At 39.4% G+C, this 23,431-nt stretch overlaps 1 protein-coding gene across 2 annotated transcripts in view; it reads left to right on the top strand.

Annotated features, from left to right (window-relative positions):
* TTC28 (tetratricopeptide repeat domain 28) overlaps window positions 1-23,431 on the top strand; it is a 695,665-nt gene that overhangs the window by 42,329 nt on the left and 629,905 nt on the right. For both annotated transcript variants that reach the window (XM_062182795.1, XM_062182794.1), the window contains exon 2: window positions 2,935-3,213. In XM_062182795.1, the coding sequence (XP_062038779.1) occupies window positions 2,935-3,213 (279 nt within the window). The remainder of the gene's footprint in view (window positions 1-2,934; window positions 3,214-23,431) is intronic.

Genomic DNA, 23,431 nt, shown 5'->3' with positions numbered 1-23,431 from the left:
TCTCTCTCTCTCTCTCTCTCTCTCTTTCTCTTTTTCTTTCTCTTTCTGCCTCTTCTCTCTCTCTGTAACTCTGACTTTCAAATAAATAAATAAAACTTAAGAAAACCATGTATTGGGAAGTGTTCTTTTATATTACTGCATATGGAGGTAAATAGAGTGGAGATTCTTTCTTAATTTTATTTTCTACTTTTATTAAACCAAGATTGTTATTATACCTTTTTTTAAAAAAATATTTATTTGTTTGAAAAGTAGAGTGAATGAGAAAGAAGTAGACAATGGAATGGGGGAAGGAGAGAGATCGATCTTTTATTTGCTGGTTCACTCACCAGATGACCATAAAAGCCTGGACTGGGCTGGACCAAAGCCAAGAGCCAGGAGCTCCATAAGACTCAAGTACTTGAGCCATTATCTACTGCTTCCCAGGCACTTGAGCATGGAACTGAGTTGGAAGCAGAGAAGCCAGAATTTGAACCAGCACTCCAATATAGAATGTGGTTCTCCCGAGCAGCAGCTTAACATACTGTGCCACAACACTTGCCCTACTGTGCCATTCTTTATGAGAAGGGGATGCTGGAATAGTAGGATCATGCCTTTTTTTTTTTTTTTTTTTTTTTTTTTTTTTTTTTTTACTTTTAGGCTTCATGTGAACCTAACAATTCATTTTACTATTAAAGCCTTTTATTGCTTTTTTTTTATATATCCTTGATTGTGCAGACACAGAAGTTCTATCTGTAACTTACAGTTAGTACTAGCTTAAGCAGAGTCATGAGACCATATTTTTAAAAGTGAAGTAAGTTTTCCACACTTACACATTGATGGTGGGATAAAACACCTTAAAGAATCAAGACTGTTCAGGAACATCCTGTTTGCTGCTTGTATGGTAAATGTTGTATAATCCATTCATGGCATAGTCCCAAGCAATGTTTCATGATGTTTTCCCCAAAAAGACTTTTTTTAAGGAAAAAAAAAAAAAAAAAAAAAAAAGAAAAATGAACCATGACAACAGGTCTTAAATTACCAGGATGTAATTTATAGCTGAATTTCTTGATGATCTCCAAAAACTTGTTTTTGCTCAATTATGTTTACCAAATTTAGCAGTCCAAAAAAATTTAATGATACATTAAAGCATATTTATTTGAAAGGCAGAGTTACAGAGAGACAGAGGCAGAGAGAGAGAGTTCTTCCATCTGCTGGTTCACTCCCCAGATGGCCACAATGGCCGGAGCTGCGCTGATCCGAAGCCAGGAGCCAGTAGCTTCCTCCAGGTCTCTAATGCGAGTGCAGGGGCCCAAGGACTTGGGCCATCTTCTACTGCTTTCCCAGATCATAGCAGAGAGTGGGATCAGAAGTGGAGCAGCTGGGATTTGAAACAATGCCCATATGGAATACTGGCTGCAGGCAGTGGCTTTTCCTGCTATGCCACAGTGCCGGCCCCCAGCATACATTTTTTTTTTTTTTTGACAGGCAGCGTTAGACAGTGAGAGAGAGAGAGAGAGAGACAGAGAGAAAGGTCTTCCTTTTCCGTTGGTTCACCCCCCAATGGTCGCTACAGCTGGCGCACCGCGCTGATCCAATGGCAGGAGCCAAGTGCTTCTCCTGGTCTCCCATGTGGGTGTAGGGCCCAAGGACTTGGGCTATTCTCCACTGCCCTCCCGGGCCACAGCAGAGAGCTGGCCTGGAAGAGGAGCAACCGGGACAGAATCCGGCGCCCCGACCGGGACTAGAACCCAGGGTGCCGGCGCCGCAAGCGGAGGATTAGCCTAATGAGCTGCAGCACCGGCCAACCCAGCATACATTTAAAAAAAATTTTTTTAAGTTTTCATATCTTCATTGCCTGATTGAATAAGAGAAAAGTTTAAGTAGAAATATTCATAACATTATATCTAGAAATAGCAGTTATTTATTCTTTCATTTTAAAAAATACAGCCATCTGAATATAATTGACACCACTTTCTTCATAGATTTGTATTTTGATTTTTTCCTCCTATAACTTTAAATTGCCAGAATACTCAGTGCCTGAGTATTCTATTGTATTCATCTTGTCAGTCAATAAATATGTGTGTGTCTTTCTATATATGTGTATGCATGTAATTATCACACATATATACACATATGCATTCAAGGTACTAAGCTGACTGCTTCAAGCAAAGATTATTATCTTTCAAGGCACAAAAGTTAACTATAGACTATGAAGAATATCCATATTCCTTTTTCCTTCTTTTTTTAGATATTTATTTTATTTATTTGAAAAGTAGAGTTATATATATATAGAGGGAGAGACAGAAAGAAAGAAGTCTTCCATCTGCTGGTTTACTCCCCAAATGGCTTCAACAGCTGAGGCTGGCCCAAGCCAAAGCCGGTAGCCAGGAGCTTCTTCTGGGTCTCCCATGTGGATGCAGGGGCCCAAGTACCTGAGTTGTCCTCCACTGCTTTCCTAGCCACATTAGCAGGGAGCTGGATCAGTAATGGAACAGCCAGGACTTGGACCAGTGCCCATACTGGATGCTGGTGCTGCAGGCAGCAGCTTAATCCATGCCCTTCTTTATTTTTCCCCTCCTAAGAATGACAGAGAGGGAAAGAGACATAGCGAGCAATTATCCATCCACTGATTGGTTCACTCCTCAAATTGCAGCAACAACCAGAGCTGAGCCAGGCTGAAGCCAGGAGCCAGGAACTCGATCCTGGTCTCCCACGTGGGGGGCAGGGTCCAAAGTATTTGGGACATCTTCCACTGCATTCTGCAACACATTAGTGGGAAGCTAGGTCAGAAGTGGGGTAGCTGGGACTTGAATCTGCACTGCATACCATGCAGTGGTATATGTAGTGGTACCATGTGGGATGCTGGTGTCAGTCCCTCCGTGTTCTTTTGATGTTCAGAAAAGAACTTTGTTGGATTGTCTGAATTTCGTTTGACACAGTTTTCTTTGTTTGTAGATTCCTCTCTTTGGTGCCAAGACTATTGGCCGGAGAAGTCCTGATGGACCAGGACTGAGCAAAGCTGAATTTGTAGAGAAGGTTCGTCAGAGTAACCAGGCCTGCCATGATGGAGATTTCCACACAGCTATTGTTCTGTATAATGAAGCCCTGGCTGTTGATCCTCAGAACTGCATCTTATACAGCAATCGATCTGCAGCCTACATGAAAATCCAGCAGTATGACAGTGCGCTGGATGATGCAATCAAAGCCCGACTTCTAAATCCCAAATGGCCAAAGGTAGAAATCTCATTTACTTTCACAGACTCTTTTGTACTTTCTCATTTTACTCTATTATATTTTAACATCAGTGCAATTTATTAATATATTTGTAATCTGTACTTTGGTAATATGCTTTTTAAGTGTGATTTCTTTGTCTAGTTTCTTTTTCGTATATGTTTGAGATTTGAATTTTTTCTTTCAGCTTTGTGATAAGATACTTTCTGGTTATTTAGGTTTTGCACATCTAATTTTACATAGTGTTATAGATGGGTAAGGGCTTTTTTTTTCTTAATAAATCATTTTGATTATAATTATTTCCTTAAATTCTATAAGGCTTGAGCTTGTGTATTTGTTTTATGTATTGGTACTTTATTTTTCCATTCTTCTTTTTCTTCTTCTTTTTTTTTTCCCTAAATAAGCCTCTACTTTATTTTAGAAATAGTATCTTCAGATATGACTAGAGGAGAAAGAATAGGAGGTATACGATAAAGAATACAAAGTTGCAGATATGTGGGCTGGTTGGGAGATCTAATGTACAACCGGAGGGTTGCAGTTAATATTGTGTTGTTTTAGGGATAATTGCTAAGAGTAGGTTTTAGGTGCTCTTACTGCTTAAGTGCTCATGCACACACAAGAAAGGAGATGCTGTATGAGATGATGAATATGCTAATTTGAATATTGAAGTATTTCACTATGTATTAAGTATATCAAAACATCATGTTGAACATCTTAAATATTATAAGTTTTTTAAAAAAGATGTAACTGAAGTGTTTAAGATGTTTTCTATAGACATTTGATCTCATTATGGGCTTTCTGTTGGATTAATAAAGGTTAATGGGTATTTCTTAGAGATTTAAAATAGATTCTTATTAATAAAATTTCATAGAACTTTTGTCTTTGGTGGGTGTTTTTTGGTCTTATTTGGTGGAATTTCCAGCATTGATACTGTCTCATGAATTGCTTAATACTCTGTAATTCCCTAAAGAATTTCTTTTATAACTATAATCATTATAAATTAAATGAAAAGTGTTTCAGAATATGACACCATTTGGGAGTATGAACACTGTTTTCAAAAGACAGACATAAGGTAATAGTTCTGCATCTTTATTAATAGCAATATAGCTTTAAACCCACTGAGTCTTTAAGTATTTTTAAAAGTATATTATTGGATATGATTTCTTCACATTTTGCTAAGGATTTTTGTATCTATGTTTAAGAGTGCTATTGATCTGTAACTTTCTTTTTCTCGTGATGTTTTTGTTTGGTATTGATATCAGTGTGGTTTTGGCTTTATGCATTCACTCTTCCTGTATCTTCTGAAAAAATATCTTTGCTGGATTGGCATTATTTCTTCCTTAGGTGTTTGATATAATTCATTACTTAAGCCATCTTTATCTGGGCTTCTGTTTGTAGGAAGTTTTAAATTATAAAATCATACTCTTTGATAAAGGGCTTTTCAAGTTTTCTAATCTTAGATCAATTTTAGTAATTGTTTCTTCTTTTAAAAAAAGATTTATTTTATTTGTTTGAAAAGGCAGAGTGAGGGAAGGAGAGACAGAGTGAAAAAGAGATCATGCATCTGCTGGTGTACTCCTCAAATGGCCACAGTGGCCAGGGGTAGGCCATGCTGAAACCACCAACTTGGAACTCCATTTGGGCTGCTCATATGGGTGGCAGGAGCCCAAGTACTTGGGCCATCTTTTGCTGCTTTCCCAGGTGCATTAGCAGGGAGCTGGATTGGAAGTGGAGCAGCTGGGACTCAAACCAGTTCCCTAATATGGGATTCTGGTGTTGGAGATAGTGACAACCTGCCATGCCTCAGTTCTGGCCCTGGTAATTGTTTCTTTGTTTTTAAGATTTTTTTAAAAGATTTATTTAAAAGACAAAGATACAGAGAGGTAGAGAAAGAGAGAGAGAAAGAGAGAGAGAAAGAGAGAGAGAAAGAGAGAGAGAGAGAGAGGTGTCTTCCATCTGCTGGTTCACTCCCCAATGGCCAGGAGCCAGGAGCCTCTTCCGGGTCTCCCATGTGGGTGCAGGGCCCCAAGGACTTAGTCCCTACTCTACTGCTTTCCCAGACCATAGCAGAGAGCTGAATTGGAAGTGGAGCAGCCTGGACTTGAATTGGTGCCCATATGGGATGCTGGTACTGCAGGCAGTGGCTATACCCGCTTTACCACAGCACTGACCCCGGTAATTGTTTATCTTAATTTTTCATTCAATGTGGATTGTTAAATTTGCCAGCATAAAGTTATTAATAATAGTTTCTTTTTTGGCTTTTAATATCTGTAGGATCTGTAGTGATGTTCATTTCTTCACTCTGATGTTGTTAACATGTGCATCCTTTCTATTTTCTCATCAGTTTACCTAGAGGTTTACCAGTTATGTTCACCTTTACAATCATTTATTAGTTTTGTTGATTTTCTATATTGTTGTACATTTTCTCTTTCACTGATTTCTACTCTTCATTGTTTTTGATTCTTCTTTGCATTTAATTTGTTCTCCTTTTCATTTTCATTTCTTTCTTTTCTTTTGTAAAATGGTGAAGAAGATAAGACACCTTGCTTATTTATTTAGGAAAAAGACCAGTATATAAGACGTTTTAGAAATCATGGTCTTTCTAAAATGATTCATTTATTTATCAAATATTTGTTGCTTTTATTATACATGTTCTTCGACACATATGTAGCTCTTTCATGTAAAGTATGTTTGCTTCTCCCCATTTTCACCACCAACTTTTCCTTTAAGCCACTATCACTTTTGCAGTGATTTTCTAAGTATTTTCTATATTTGATTTTAGCCCCTTTTTAATTTATTTTTATGAATTAAAAAAAAATTTATTTGATGGGGCTGACGCCGTGGCTCACTTGGTTAATCTTCCGCCTGCAGCGCTGGCATCCCATATGGGCACCGGGTTCTAGTCCCGGTTGCTCCTCTTCCAGTCTAGCTCTCTGCTGTGGCCTGGGAGGGCAGTGGAGAATGACCCAAGTGCTTGGGCCCCTGCACCTGCATGGGAGACCAGGAAGAAGCACCTGGCTCCTGGCTTCGGATCAGTGTAGTTCCGGCCGTAGCGGCCATGTGGGGGGAGAACCAACGGAAGGAAGACCTTTCTCTCTGTCTCTCTCTCTCACTGTCTAACTCTATCTGTCAAATTAAAAAAAATTTTTTTTATTTGAGAAGCTGACACACACATACAGATCTCATCTTCTGATTCACTCCTCAAAAGCCTGCAATGACTGAGGCTGAAGCGATGTTCCAGGAACTCAATCCATGCTCACACGTGGATGGCAGGGAGCCAGTTATTTGAACCATCACCACTGCTTCCCAGGATCTGCTCTGGTAGGAAGCTGGAGTCAGGAGCTAGAGCTGGGAATCGAACCCAGGCACTCTGTTATGGGATGTGAGCATCTTAGCGCTAGGCTGAATGTCTGTTCTTTTCATTTCTTAAGATGGGAGCATATACCATTGATTTTAAGCTGTCTTTTTAAACTGTGAGCATTTAAAACTAAATATTTATCTAGTTTTGCATCCTATAGCTTTTAACATATGTTTTCATTATAATTTGGTTTGATTATTTTTTATTTTCTTGTGGATGGATCTTGAGCAATGGATTATTGGAGAGTTGTTGTTTAATTTCCAAATATTTGTGTTTTCTTGGTTATATTATTGTTGTCTAATTTAATTCAGCTGTAGTCAAAGAACATGCTATTTATGATATTAATGCTTTAAAATGTATTGTGGTACTTTTTTTTTTATTTGACAGCTGGAGTTATAGATAGTGAGAGAGAGACAGAGAGAAAGGTCTTCCTTCAGTTGGTTCACCCCCCAAATGGCTGCTATGGCTGGTGCTGTGCTGACCTGAAGCCAGAAGCCAGGTGCTTCCTCCTGGTCTCCCATGCGGGTGCAGGGATCTAAGCACTTGGGCCATCCTCCACTGCCCTCCCGGGCCACAGCAGAGAGCTGGACTGGAAAAGGAGCAACCAGGTCAGAACCGGTGCCCTGACAGGGACTAGAACCCAGGGTGCCGGCGCCGCAGGCAGAGGATTAACCAAGTGAGCCATGGCACCAGCCGTGGTACTTGTTTTATGGCCCAGCATGTCATTTATCCTGGTGAATTCAGCATAAGTGTTTAAAAAGAATATGTATTTTGTGGTGGTGGTGAAGTGTAGTTCTATAGATGTATATGAAGTCAAGTTAGTTGCTGGTATGGTTCATATTTTCTGTATCTTTCTGACCTTTTTGGTGTCATTATTCTGCCAGTTGCTGGAATAATGAAGTTAAAATCTCTAAGTAAAGTTGGCTGTTTATCCCTATAATGTTGTCAATTTTTGTTTTGTTGTCAATTTTTGCCTAACCCTAACCCTAACCCTAACCCTAACCCTAACCCTAACCCTAACCCTAACCCTAACCCTAACCCTATTTTGAAGATTTTTTTTTTAACAGCATAAGGGCATGCTGTTATCCTTTCTTGAGGAATTTATCTTTTCGTCATCATTCAATGTCCCTCTTTATGTCTGGTAGTAATTTTTTAAAAAATCTGTTTTATCTTATATTAACATAGGCACTCCAGTTTTCCACTTAATGGTTGTATTATATACCTTTAAATTAAAAAAAAATTGTTTATTATTTGTGAGGCAGAGAGACAGAAACAGATTTTCCATCTACTGGTTTATTCTCCAAATGTCAGCAATAGCTATGACTGGTCCATACTGAAGCCAAGAGCCAGAAACTCAATCCAGGTCTTCCATGTGGGTGACAAGCACTCGAGTACTTGAACCATCACCTGCTGCCTTCCAAGAAGTGCATTAGCAGGAAGCTAGAATCATAAATGGAGTTGGGATTTGAATGAGGCATTCTGATACAGGATGTGGGTATCCCAAGCGGTGTCTTAAGCACTGTGCTAATTGCTTAATCCATCCTCATTTTTTCGTTTGCTCCTTCCTTCCATCTCTATGTACCTATGTATATATCTATCTGCTTTATTCTTATCTCTCTCTTTATCATCTATCTATCTATCAATTTGTTTATTTATTTGAAAGGCAGAGTAACAGAAAGAGCTCCTTCATCTGCTGGTTCACTCACAAATGTCCACAACAGCTAGGGCTGGGTCAGGTTGAAGCCAAGAGCCTGGAATTCCACTGGCTCTCACAGTGGTGGCAGGAACCCCAAACAGGCCGTCTTCTGCTGTCTTTCTAGACAGCAGGGAACTGGATGGGAAACAGAGAAGCTGGAACCTGAACAGGTGCTCTGATATGTGATACCAGTATCTTTGGCTGTATGTTTAAAGTTCATTTATTTTGGAAAGCATATCATTGTGTTGCTTCTTGAATCAATTTGTCAGTTTCTATCTTTTAATTGAATTTTTTAACCATTAACATTTAATGTAGTTATAAATGCTACTGATTTTGCATTTGCATTTTATTATTGCTTTTGTGTCTTCTTTGTTTTTGTTCCTCTGTTACTGTTTTCCTGCCATTGGTTGGTTTATTTTTCTCTTGAAGAAATTTTCCATTGCTTCTGATGTTGTGGATGGTGTTTGGCAAGTGATTATCTTGGTTAGAATAGACTGCAACTCTGTTTCTTAAGTGGTAGCTGCAGTTTCAGTTCAGATACTTGATTTTGTTGAAGTGCTTTGAATGTGTTCCATACATGTGTGACTCAGCAGTTAGCTAGAGATGTGGGCAGACAGAATTTAGTGTCCCCTTTCTTTCTTGCTCAGTCTTTGGTTTTCCTGAATACCCTAGTTCTTGCGGCCAGAAAGACTGTTTTCTCTACCAGTGTTTCTGTTATCTTGCTGCTTCCCTCCAGAATGCCTGTTTCTCTTACTTCTCCAGTGCTTTCAAATAATTTATTTCATTAAAAAATATCTCTAGATCTTAATATTTGTTTTCTGTGTAGGAGGGGTTAGTAGGATATTGCTCAGTCATCAGTAGAAGCAGAAGTGGCATTTTCTGTTTAGTGATCTAAGGTTCCTTATGATCAGTGGATCCCTAAAAACTCATCTTTCTTCTTTGGACCAGGCAACTTTTGTGGATATTTTGAGTTCTCTTATTGGAGTCATTGTCTCTTGTTAGCTAGTGTCATACATTTGGGATGTTTATCTTTTTTTTTCCTTTTTTCATTCTTTGTGTCAAATTAATCAGCAACCCCTATATACTCTTTCTTAAATGTATTTGGTGTATATCTTACAGTTTATAGCTTGTATTATAGTCCAGTTTCTTAGTTTCCTTCTTACTTTTTTGTGATAACTGTTGTAACATTGTTCCAACAAAAACTTTCCTATTGCTCTGTGTTGCCAATTGGATGGATAGTGAAGACTGACCAAGTGGTTCTATTTTCTTCATCATCCTATGCTAACAAATGAGATCCTGTTGTTGTTTTTTCCTTTTCTCACTCATGATTATTTATACCAGTTAATTACCATGGTAACTGAAATTTGAACTATGTTAAGAGACTGGTACTATTTATCGGTGACAACTGGAATTCATGCTTATTAGAACAATATATACGTGAAGACTGCTGGTAGTATGGAGTTAGACCTAAGTTTTTTTCCCCTCTTATTAATTGACGTCTGTGACAGGTTACTTTACCTCTGTAAACCTGTTTTGCCATTTTTAAGATGGATCATTGTCAAATACCTTGCACGGTTATAGTTAAGATAATAAAATGTAATGGGAACCAGCATTGTGGCGTCGCAGGTAAAGCTGCCACCTGCATTGCTGGCAACAATGAGTGTTGGTTCATGTCCAGCTGCTACACTTCTGCTCTACCTCCCTGCTAAAGTGCCTGGGAAAAGCAGTGGAAAATGGCCCAAGAACTTGGGTCCCTGCCATCATGTGGGAGACCTAGATGAAGCTCCTGGGTCCTGGCTTTGGTCTGACCCAGTGCTGGCCATTGTGGCTACCTGGAGAGTGAACCAGTGGACGGAAGATCGATCTCTCTCTTTCTCTCTCTCTCCCTCTCTTTCCCCCTCTCCCTCTGCTTCTCTCTCTGTAACTGAATATTCAAAATAAATAAATCTTTTTTTTTAATAAACAATGGAAGTTTATTTCATTATGGTTCAAGGTGCTGAGAAGTCTTCCTGCATTATAACATAGCAGAGGGTATCACATGACAAGAAATTATGAGAGACAGGAATGGGGAAGGGGGTCCATACACCTACTATATACACTTAATAGCCCTCATAACCTAATCACCCCTTAAAAGTCCCATTTCTCAAAACTATTACAATGGCAATTAAATTTCAACCTGAATTTTGGAGGGGACATTCAAAATATTGCAACTATAAATTTCAGTAACCAAATTTTAGAACCTTTAGTAGAAAATGTCAATGAATATCATACTGACCTTGAGATAGTAAAAGAGATTTTAAGATACAAAAGGAATTAACTCTAAAATAAAAGATTGACAGACTTGACTATATATATATATATTTTTATTTTTTAACTTTTATTTAATGAATATAAATTTCCAGTGTACGGCTCATGGATTACAATGGCTTCCCCCCCCCCCCACAACTTCCGACCCACCCGCAACCCTCCCCTCTCCCGCTCCCTCTCCCCTTCCATTCACATCAAGATTCATTTTCAATTCTCTTTATATACAGAAGATCAATTTAGTATAAAGATTTCAACAGTTTGCACCCACATAGAAACACAAAGTGAAACATACTGTTTGAGTACTAGTTATAGTATTAAATCAAAATGTACAGCACATTAAGGACAGAGATCCCACATGAGGAGCAAGTGCACAGTGGCTCCTGTTGTTGACCCAACAAATTGACACTCTAGTTTTTGGCGCCAGTAACCACCCTAGGCTGTCGTCATGAGTTGCCAAGGCTATGGAAGCCTTCCAAGTTTGCCGACTCTGATCATATTTAGACAAGGTCATAAAAGACAGGGTGAGGATAGTAACCAATGATCCTAAGAGTGGCATTTACCAGGTTTGAACAATTATACAGCATTAAGTGGGGAAGAGGACCATCAGTACACACAGGTTGGGAGTAGAGCCATTGGTGGTAGAGTAGAGGTTATGATTACAAAGGAATGAGGCCCAAGTGCGCTAGACAGGGTCTAGAACAAAGGACAGAGTCATTATTAGAGGAGCTAAGAAAGGTGCTGTCTAAGCTACAGATAAGTTTTCTGATTGAGAGGCAAATAGAACCTGACAGAAGGGGCTTGATAATAATCTGTTGGGCTTTAGGCCTTGTAAGTTAAGAGGCCCAGACCTATCCATCTCTTCACATGGGGTATATCCTAAGGGAGGTGTGAACCTCCTAGGGGAAGGCACTCTGTTAACTTTCATTACTTGGCTGGCCTGGGAGGAGAGCTGGCCAGGTAAAGGCAGGGGGCATCTCTAACAAGAAATTTACAGTTCTGCCTGCAATGTTGCTGACCCTACTTGGCCATCCACTCAGCTGCAGTGGTCACTTTGGAAGCTAGGCTGAGTGAAGGGCTTTTCAGCTTAGAGCCAATAAGATCTGTGGCTCTGACCTGGGCATCCTTTGACTCCAGGGCAGGTCCATTTCCAGTGATCCAACTCTTGGCAGAGCTGCCAGGGCTCTTCACAAGCTGACTTCTGCTGAAGCCCAGGCTTACCACATTGAAAGCCACTGCAGTGGACTGGCCTGTTGGGTCTCCTTGAGGGCAGATCACTGTACAGATCAGCCATTAATAGGCCTGCCACCCATTGCTTCTGATGCCTAGCTTTCTTTTCCTCCTGGTTTGTGTTAAAGCAGACCAGAGGATGCAAGTCAAGGGAGTGCCCAAGTCCCATCTCTAATCTTCGGTGGCCTGAACTACAAGTCTATAGTCATAGGCATGCTCTGTAGTAGTTTTTCTAAATAAATAAATCTTTAATAAATAAATAAAGTTAGGCACTTGGCACAGTTTATAAATTATTGTTTTAAAATTTTAAAATATTTATTCAAAAGGCAGAGTTAGAAACACACACACACACACACATACACAGGGGTGGGGGGAATCTTCCATCTGCTGGTTCACTCCCCAAATGGCTGCAATGGCCAGCGCTGGACCAGGCTGAAGTCAGGAGCCTGGAACTCCATCTGGGTCTCCCATGTGGGTAGGGACCCAAGCACTCAGGCCATCTTCTGCTGCTTTCCCAGGCATATTACCAGAGAAATGGATTGGAAGTGGAGCAGCCAGAACTTGAACTTGTGCTTATATGGAATGCTGGTGGTTTAACTTGGACTCACTTAGCACAATTTGTCATATATAAGTTATTTAACACATGGCATTCAGTAATGATGATGATGTTATTAGTAATCATCCTATATTTATATACACATAGTCTTTAGTAGATCTATTCAATTATTTTAATTTTTTTCATTTTCAATTATCTTTATATACAGAAGATCAATTTAGTATATGTTAAGTAAAGATTTCAACAGTTTGTACCTACACAGAAACACAAAGTGTAAAGTACTGTTTGAGTACTAGTTATAGCATTAATTCATATTGTACAACACATTAAGTACAGAGATCCTGCATGAGGAATAAGTGCACAGTGACTCCTGTTGTTGACTTAACAAATTTATAATAATCTCAGTGATCTTATGAATCTTTCTAGTTTCTGCTGATCAATTTATAAAAAAGTATGAACCACAACGGATGGAATATCCTATTAAGAAGATACTCTAAATAAAAAAAGGAATATACATTTATTGAAGAGAGAAGAGGAAGCATTGTACTCTTTTGAATAACTTAGCTGACCTTTTTGCCTTTTTTTCTTATTTTATTTGAAAGGCAGATAGATAGATATGGGGAGGGGGAGAGAAACAGATAGAAGGTATCTCATTCATTGGTTCATTCTCCAAATGCCTGCAAGAACCAGGGCTGGGCTAGGCTGAAGCCAGCAGTCCAAAACTCAGTCTGGGCCTTTAACTTGGGTGGTAGGGGCCACACTACTTGAGTTATCACGTGCTCTTCCCAGGGGCATGTATTCGCAGGAAGTTGGAATTGAAAGTGGAACAAGAACCCTGAACTGGGTACCACATGTGCCACGTGGGGTCTCAAGTGGCACCTTAACCATTTCTCCAAATACCCATCCTTCTTATTGATTTTTGGTGTGTGGTTTTTTTTTGAGATTTATTTATTGAAAGTCAGGGTTAGAGTTAGAGTTAGAGTTACAGTTAGAGAGAGAATTAATCAATTTTCCATCTGCAGGTTTACTCCCCAGATGCTGCCAGGGCTGGGCCAGACCAAAGCTATGAGCCAGGAGCTTCATCTAGGTCTCCTATGTGGGTGATAGGGGCCCACACACTTGGGCCATCTTCTTTTGCTTTTTCCAGGCCATTAGCAGGGAGCTGGATTGGAAGTGGAGTGGACATATGGGGTGCTGCTGGTGGCCTTACGTGTGCTACACCACAATGCTGAACTGGAGGTAGACCACTCTAAAAATACGTTCATACAGCATTTGGTATTGTCTGCTTGGTCAAAGCAATTCACATGACCAAGCCCAGAACCACTGTAAGAGGAGGATTAACTCAGGTCATATGCAGTGGTGGGTGTAGAGTTTGTGGCAAGTCTCATAATTTTCCTCAATATTCTTTGTCCAATCCCACAATCCTCTTTAGTTGTATTTATGTTACTTTGACTTTTCATCCTTTATCTTTTTGCTGTGAAAAAATTTTTAATCCAATCTTTTTAGACAAGTAAATTATGAAGTAGCTTTTGTTATTTAGTGTGAATGATGAGTTACAGAAATACTAATGGTCTATAATAATATCATAGGGAGAGAACCCCAAAAGAATGGTGAATTCTCATATGGTAAAACAGCACATACGAGAAGGGTTTATGCTTGGACTTTCTTATTCATTTTAAAGCACACTAGGAAATACCTCCTCTTTTTTCATGGATTTAAAATTTTTCCTGTATTCTCTCTCATTGATGATACCTGATGAAGGAATCGTATTGTCAGTTATAATGCCTGAATACAGTTTTATACTCTATCAGGTTGTATGCCTTCTGACAGAGTTACATGTAAGAAAAAGTATGACTTGCTGAGTTGCACAGTATAAATTTTCCTATTCTTTAAACCTGTTTTTATTTTCAAATCTAAAATGAGTATCTTGGTGACAGCATATATTTACATTGTGTTTTTAAAATCAGTTTTGTCAATTCCTGCCTTTTAATTGTAGTGTTTAATCCATTTATATTTAATGTAGCTATTGGCAAAGTAGTATTTATAGCTATCATATTTCTACTTGATTTCCATATTTCTGATATCTTCTCTGGTTTTCTGTTTCTCTATTACTTCCTTTTTTGTGTTAAATAGATATTTTTATTGTATCAAATTAGCTTATTTCTTTTAATATATGTTATATAATATATAATCATGCTCATATTCTCATTAAATTCTTTGGACATAGTTTCTTTTAGTTTGTTGAACACATTTATAATAGCTGATTTAATGTCTTTATCTAGTAAATCCAACATCTGGTATTGATTACTTTTTTATCCATGTATAGTCCATACTTACCTGTTTCTATTTGTCCCTCATCACTTTTTGTTGTTGAATTGCATGTTTTGAGTAGTATCAAATCGCCTTCTTCTTCAGGGTTTGTTATTCACTGTTTTTTTTTTTTTTTTTTTTGACAGGCAGAGTGGACAGTGAGAGAGAGACAGAGAGAAAGGTCTTCCTTTTGCCGTTGGTTCACCCTCCAATGGCCGCCGCGGTAGCGCGCTACGGCCGGCGCACCGCGCTGTTCCGATGGCAGGAGCCAGGTGCTTATCCTGGTCTCCCATGGGGTGCAGAGCCCAAGCACTTGGGCCATCCTCCACTGCACTCCCTGGCCACAGCAGAGAGCTGGCCTGGAAGAGGGGCAACCGGGACAGGATCGGTGCCCCGACCGGGATTAGAACCCGGTTATTATTGCTGTTTGTTGTTGCCCTTTTTGTGTTAGTGATTCTCCTAGACTAATTCTTTAAAGTTTGTTTTCTTTACCTTGTACAGCCATTAAAGTCACTGTTTGAGTGGCCTAGTCGTCAGCAAAATGGTTGAACAGAGATCCCTTATATGCTTTGAGTCAATAAATCTTTAAGCCTTTGCAAAAGAGTTCTGTGTGTGTTAGGCATACCTTCCAGTTTACAAGTCTATCTTAGCCTTTACTTCTTGTGTGCCTAGAACCTCAAGGCCCATACCAATTCAGATAATTCTGGGGTATGCACACAGTCTTGCACATTCCCAGATTCCTAGGAGTGTTTTTTAAAAGCCCCCTATGGGCAGTTTCCAGATTTTTCTTTAAAGGTTTTTCATTAGACTGTTGTCTACCCAGCTTTTATTCCTTCTCCAGGCACCTGTCATATTAAGCAGTCACCACTGATTTTATTTGATACATGTGTTGGGAAGAAGGCTCTTCACACTGAGCTACTTCTGTGTTAAGTCAAATACGGTCCTGTGAATGGAGTTTTCCAGGGAATTTCAGACAGGTCAAATAGTGGAATATTTTGGGAAGGCTCAAATCTTTCAAATCATTCCTCCATTGACTCCTAAACTTCTGTTTTTCATGTCTTTGTGGCTGAAGGCTGGTAAATTGCAAGTCTTTAACTTAGCTAGGGAAAAAAAGGATAGAAATCATGCAAGTTAAAACCTTGCAAAGCTTGCTGTTCTTACTGAGATTCAGTTGTTTCTCTTGAAGAAATACTTCTTGGATTGCTATAGATTGTTGGTTGCTTTCCAAAGTTCTCAAAAAGTTGATTTTGAGAAGTTTTGTTGATGTTATAGCTTTAATGGAAAAGAAGATTTTTGAAAGTCTATACAGTGCCATTTTGGAAATGGTTCTCCATAATTCAATTTATGGTAAAATGCAAACCACCACTGTGAGGAAAACAGTAAGTAGGAGAGTGAAAGCAGAAATGGGGATACCAGTGGTACAAACTTAGACAACAGTAATGGTAGTGGAAATGGAGATGAGTGGTTTGAACTTTGTTTTGTAAAAGCTCACTGAATTTATAAATGAAAGATTGATTCTTGTAACAAGCATCTTTTATAGGTGATGCTGACTCCATTTCATAGGTAAGGTAGAGTTCAGGGGGATTTTAGCTTGCTCAGAATCACAGAGAAAGAAACTAGGATTAGAACCTTGGTTCTATGCTATGGTTTAGCTATTAGAGATACCAGTCTGGGTGTCCCCCAAAGGCCCATATGTTAAAGCTTTTGTCCCAGAAGTTTTATGTTAAAGGTTAATGGATTAAGATTAGAGATTTGATCCAATTATGGTGTTTGGGAGATGGGCCTAGTGTGATATTTCATTTGGGGCATGCCCTTGGAAGGAATTCTTCACTTGATCTCAGCCAAAAGGCTGAGAAGTGATAGGAATTCTTGAGAGGAGTGATTACATAAGGCCGACTTGAGCTTAGCTGCTTTCTCTTTGCTTCCTAGCTCACCACGTGTTCATTCCTCCACAGACGCTCTGCCATTGTCGTCTTTAGGTTTCACCGGATGGCTAAACCAATGGGCCACCCAATATTGAACCGTGAACTGCCAAAACTGTGTCTCAAATAAACTTCCTTTCTTTATAAATAGCTTGTCTTAAAAATTTTGTTATAGTGATAAAAAGCTGACAAATACACCTGACTCCAAATTTTCTTGACATGTAAATATACTAACTCAAGCTATTGAAGTTATGAGTCAAATGTTAAATTCACAATATTTATGATAAAATTTACTACTCTCTGGGGTCCCAGTGTTAAGGCACAGAGGGTTAAAGACATGGCCTGCAGTGCCAGCATCCCACATGGGCACTAGTTTGAGTCTGGGCTGTTCTACCTCCAATCCTGCTCCCTGCTAATGGCCTGGGAAAGCAGCAGAGGATGGCCCAACTACGTGGGCCCTTTCACCCACAAGAGTGACCTAGAAGAAGCTTCTGGCTCCTGGCTACAGCCTGGCCCAGCTCTGGCTGTTGTGATCATTTAGGGAATGAATAAGTAAATAAGTAAATATTTTTTAAAAGAAAGTAAGTTTGAAAAAAATTTGTTAAACTTTTAGTTTTATTGTAGGAGAGGAAAAATATAGTTCCTTCTACTCTTCTCAGTTCTGTGCTGGGATCCCTATAACAAAAGACAGATGAACAAGAGAAAAGTCTACACATTTATTTAATATAAGTTTATATGAGACAGGAGTCTTTATAAGGTAGAGAAGGTCAAAAGAAGTAGTTAACTTGAGTGTTTTTAATGCTAGGTTTGATAAAGGGTGGAAAATCACAAAAAACTGTGATAGGACAAAGGAGATATTAGTTAAGGGCAATACACTGGGACAAATTTAGCATGGCCTGTTAGGATTTTCTGACTGCCTCCATCTTTGGAGTTAAGCATGTTCCTTTCTTCCAGATTTAGGGATAGCACTTCTCACATGAAGGTCTTATAACCTAATGTGAGAGAATTTTTCTGACCTAGTATGGGGAATTCTTTCTGTCCCTGCCATGTCTCAAATCTGTTAGCTTAAAATATTTAATGTGTCACAATGTTATATTTTGAGGTGGTAGTCCTGAGCCCTGTCACTATTGTAAGTTAAATCCATTATATCCAACTCACTTTTTTTTTTTTAATGTTGTAGATTTCTTTACCAAAAGAATTGTTATTACCCATTTAACTTTCAGAATAAATGGTTTATTGTTATTGATACAGGCCATTGTTTCATAAGCCATGAGCATGTGATTTTATGATAGGCTTGTAATTTTTGAGCATTTGAAGCCACATTCAGATTGTTCAGGTCAATTTCAAACAAGAAAAGTTGTAATCCTCTGTTGTCTACTGTTTTCCTCATTCATCGTTCCAGTCCTTAGAGTTAAATGTTTTCACCTAGTTTGAATATTTTTCAAGATCTTTTGCAGTGTATCTGTAACTCTGCACACATGTACTCATGTGGGCATTTACACACATGCCTCTGCACAATCTTAAGGAAAGGGGATTTGAAAAAATGTTTGATTTGTGATATGTTTGTTTTTATCTATCAATTTAGAAATCTAATTATCTTTAACAGCTATATACTATTTACTTGGGTATACCAATTTAATATTTTTGAATTTTTGTTTAAAAAGATAAAAATCTCTAATATCAGATGAGTCTTTTTTTGAGATTCTATCAGGGGGGTGCAGGCACTTGATAGTCCTTGGCTGTAGGAGAGGTAATTTTCTTCTGCCAAGTGAGCACAGTTACAGATGAGGTAAACTGCAGTTGAAAAGTCTTTATTGGGTACAGGAAGAAGACACAAAGTAGTCTTTGTTTCTTTATTAGTCAAGGAAAGACTATAAGCAGAAGTATGTTTTCTAGTTGTTACCATTTGATTGATAGCGTTTCTATTTATTATTGAAGTGATTGTCTCATAAGCCCACTTATAGTTTACTTATTTATACATTTGGTTTTTACCTTACTATTGTTGATGTAAGAGAAAAAATCAGGGTTCTTTTGTTTGTTTGTTTACCAAGAGAGATTTTTCTGATAAATATCAGCCTAAGTGATGTAAGAATCCATAGCACTTCCTTGGAAACCAGGCATTTATGAAACAGAAATATTACTAGAAAATGGATACCATGTCCCCATGAAATTTTTCAGAAGGTCTGGCAAGAAGAGGCATTTTGCTATAAAGGACTTTCAGGAAATAGGAGCTCAGTTATTCAAGTTCTAGGTTTATTTGTCATAATTCATTTTTAAGACTAGAATATCCAAATGACTAAATTAGAAACATGTAAGTTTCACTTTCGGCACCCAAATGGTATCTGTTTCTCACTAAGGAGCATGGATATACTGTTTTAAATGAACAAAAGTTTTGTTGTCATTAAAAGACAAATATGTGCTTTGTGGGTGATATTTGAAATGTCTTAGGACTCCTAACTTTTTTTTTTTTTTTAATTTATTTGACAGATAGAGTTAGACAGTGAGAGAGAGACAGAGAGAAAGGTCTTCCTTCCGTTGGTTCTCCCCCCAAATGGCCGCTACAGCCAGAACTACGCTGATCTGAAGCCAGGAGCCAGGTGCTTCCTCCTGGTCTCCCATGCGGGTGCAGGGCCCAAGCACTTGGGCCATCCTCCACTGCCTTCCCGGGCCACAGCAGAGAGCTGGACTGGAAGAGGAGCAACTGTGACTAGGACCAGCGCCCATTGTGGGATGCCGGTGCTGCAGGTGGAGGATTAACCAAGTGAGCCATGGCGTCGGCCCAGGACTCATAACTTTTAAACATTTCTATTAGGGTCTTCTATAATACAGTTTGGTAGCATTTTTATTGTAACAAAAAGAGAAAACTATACTATCTTAGGAGTTTCTAGAGTCATTTTGTACATTTTTCAGTATTGTTAACAAAGTGCTTCAGATTAGAAGTCATGAAAGCAACTACTGGGTCCAATGCTGTGGTGCAGTGGGTTAAGGCATTGTCTGCGGTGCTGGCATCCCATATGGGTGCCAGTTTGAATCCTGCCTGCTCTGCTTCCAATCCAGCTCCCTGCTAATGCTCTTGGGAAAGCAGCAGAAGATGACACAAGTCCTCGGGCCCCTTTACCCATGTGGAAGACCTGGAAGAAGCTCCTGGTTTCTGGCTTCGGCCTGGCACAGGCCCAGCCTTTGCAGCCATCTGGAGAGTGAACTAGCAGATGGAAGATCTCTTTCCTTCTCTGTCTCTCTTCTGTCTTTGTAACTCTGTCTTTCAAATAAATAAATAAATAATCTAAAAAGAAAAGGCACTATTTCTGGAAAAAAATATTTTTCCTCCAAAATATTTTAAGGTGATAAGATGGGTAGGTGATCAATATATTTAAATAAAATTAATCTTTCTTGAAAGTTGAAGTATTACTAATATCAAAATTGAAATTCTTATATGTTTAGTGTTATTATAGTAACACTGGAAGTCCTTGAATAAACTTAGTAATAAGTTAAAATTTTTTAAATATTTATTTTATTTATTTGAAAGATTTACAGAGAAAGGTAGAGATAGAGAGAGGTCTTCTACCCACTGGTTCACTCCCCAAAATGGCTGCAGTGGCCAGAGTTGGGCCTATCCAAAGCCAGGAGCCAGGAGCTTCTTCTGGGTCTTCTACATGGGTGCAGGGGTCCAAGGGCTTGGGCCATCCTCTGCTGCTTTCCCAGGCCGTAGCAGAGAGCGGGATGGGAAGTGGAGCAGCCAGGTCTCAAACTGGCACCCATATGGCATGCCAGCACTGCAGGCCAGGGTGTTAACCTGCTGCGCCACAGCACCAGCCCCGAGAGCATATTTTAAATTTTCAGTATAGTCAAATGCTTAATGCTCCACTAAATAGTTTAACAAGTAAAAAGTAAAAAAGACTAGTTCATCAGGAATGTGGTTAAGGGCTGTAAACAATAATCAAATGGAGAGATGCAATTTCACTCATCTACAGTAAACTTTAAAATAATATCATGAAAATAATCATTGAAACTATTGTAGCCTATCATTCTTAAAAATTTGACAAAAATATAAAATGAAGCTTTATAACTCTTTTCCTTAAAAAAATAAAACAAAGCTTTATAAAACTGTATTTGCAACAATACTGATACAACCTTTTTTGTAGTTTTTAAAAAATTTTAGCTCCCACACTTAAGAAAGAACATATTTTTATTTCTGTGCCTGTCTTATTTCACTCAATATTATGTTGAGTTGCAACTAGTTCCTCTAGTTGCAACCATTTTGATGTTAATGAATAGAATTTTGTTCTTTTTTATAACAGAATAATATCCTGTATATATGTATAATCATTTCGTATGCACCTGGCATCCATCTTCAAGTAATGTTTTAAATGCTATAGGTTTGCAGTATTTTTTAAAAAAAATTTATTTATTTATTTGAAAGGCAGAGTTCCAGAGAGGCAGAGGCAGAGAGAGAAAGAGAGAGATCCTCTATCCACAGGCTCACTCCCCAGATGGCTGCAATGGCCGGAGCTGGGCTGATACGAAGCTAGGAGCCAGGAGCTTCTTCCTCATCTCCCACATGGGTGCAGGAGTCCAAGCACCTGGGCCATCTTCTTCTGCTTTCCCTTGCCATAGCAGAGAGGTGGATTGGAAGAGGAGCAGCCAGGTTTTGAACTGGTGCCCATATGGGATGCTGGCACTGCAGGTGGCAGCTTTACCTGCCTATGCCATAGCACCACCCTCTTGTAGTATTCTTTGAAGTTAGATATTGTGATTCCTCCAGCTTGATTTCTTTTGCTCAGGATTGCTTTGTCTGTTATAGGTGTTATGATTCCATATGAATTTTAGAATTTTTTTCTAATTCTTTAAAGAATGTTATTGGTATTTTGATAGAGATTGTATTGAATTTGTAAATTGCTTTAGGTAGTATAGACATTGTAATTATATTAATTTTTTCCAGTCCATGAGCAAGGAATATCTTTCCATTATTTTGTGTGTTTGGCAATTTTTCATCGATATTTGATAATTTTCTGAAATGTATTTTTCAATTATCAAGGCATTTCATTTGTTCTTTAACTTGTAACTTGAAAGAATTTTTGTATTAGTTTACTTTTTAAAAAAATATTATTTAAGATTTATTTATTTTATTTGAAAGGCAGATTTAGAGAGAGAGGGAGAGAGGCAGAGATAGAGGGATCTTCTGTCTGCTGATTCATTTTCCAAATGGCCACAATGGCTGGAACTGGACTGATCTGAAGCCAGGAACTTCTTCCAGGTTTCCCACAATGTACTTGGGCAATGGCCCAAGTACTTGGACTGCCCCCTGCTGCTTTCCCAGGCACATTAGCAGGGAACTGGATTGGAAGTAGAGCACCTGGGTTGCCCATATGGGCTGCTGGTGCTGCAGGTAGTGGTTTAACCTGCTGCACTATAGTGCTGGCTCTAGATATTGCTTTTTAAATATACTGTACTTAATTTATCATATTTATATATTTTAAATTTTGAAATAATGTAAAATAGAGAAAGGTTGCAAGATTAATACTGAGGATTTTTTTTTTAAAGATTTATTTATTTATTTGAAAGAGTTACACAGAGAGAGAAGGAGACAGAGAGGGAGAGAGAGGTCTTCCATCCACTGGTTCATTCCTTGGTTGGCCACAATGACCGGAGCGGCAACGATCTGAAACCAGGAGCCGGGAGCTTCCTCCAGGTTTTCCCATGTGGGTACAGGGTCCCAAGGACTAAGGCCATTTTCTACAGCTTTCCCAGGCCATAGCAGAGAGCTGGATTGGAAGTGGAGTAGCCGGGACACAAACCGGTGCCCATATGGCATGCTGGCACTGCAGGTGGCGGCTTTACCCAGTATGCCACAGTGCCAGCCTCCAGAGGATTTCTGTATGCCTTTTATTTAGATCCCCTAATTGTTAATATTTTTATCATATTTGGCTTGTAATTCTTTCTTTACCCATTATTGATGTTATTTTCTTTCTTTCCTTGTTTAAAGATTTATTTATTTATTTGAAAGAATGAGAGTGAAAGATATTCTCCATCCACTGGTTTACTACCCAAATGGCCACCAGAGCCCGGGATGGGCCAGGTCAAACCCAGGAGCCAGGAATTCTATTCTGGTCTTCCATTCTGAGTGGTAGGGGCCTGAGTACTTGGACCTTCTTTCCCTGTCTTCCTAGCCACATTGGCAAGAAGCTGGATAGGAAGCATGGCTTCTGGGACTGACATGGGTGCTATAATGTGGAATGCTGGCGTCAGAACCCAAGATCCTCCTCCTTCTTAAAGATTTAATTTGGCTGGCACTGGGGTACAGTAGGCTAATCCTCCACCTGCAGCTCTGGCACCCCGGGTTCTAGTCGCAGTCAGGGTGCCGGATTCTGTCCCGGTTGCTCCTCTTCCAGGCCAGCTCTCTGCTGTGGCCTGGGAGGGCAGTGGAGGATGGCCCAAGTCCTTGGGCCCTGCACCCAAATGGGAGGCCAGGAGAAGCACCTGGCTCCTGGCTTCGGATCAACGCAGTGCGCTGGCCGCAGTGGCCATTTGGGGGATGAATCAATGGAAAAAAGGAAGACCTTTCTCTCTCTCTCTCACTGTCCACTCTCCCTGTCAAAAAAAAAAGGGGGGGGGAAAAAAAAAGAAAGAAAAGGTTTAATTTATTTGAGGGCTGGCGCTGTGGCTCACTAGGCTAATCCTCCGCCTGCGGCGCCGGCACCCTGGGTTCTAGTCGGGATTGGGGCGCCGGATTCTGTTCTGGTTGCCCCTGTTCCAGTCCAGCTCTCTGCTGTGGCCCGGGAAGGCAGTGGAGGATGGCCCAAGTGCTTGGGCCCTGTACCCCATGGGAGACCAGGAGAAGCATCTGG

This window comes from Lepus europaeus, chromosome 23 (genome assembly GCF_033115175.1).
Source record: "Lepus europaeus isolate LE1 chromosome 23, mLepTim1.pri, whole genome shotgun sequence".
Lineage (NCBI taxonomy): Eukaryota > Metazoa > Chordata > Mammalia > Lagomorpha > Leporidae > Lepus > Lepus europaeus.
The sequence above is the reverse complement of the archived record's forward strand: the minus strand, read 5'-3'. Positions and strand labels throughout refer to the sequence as shown.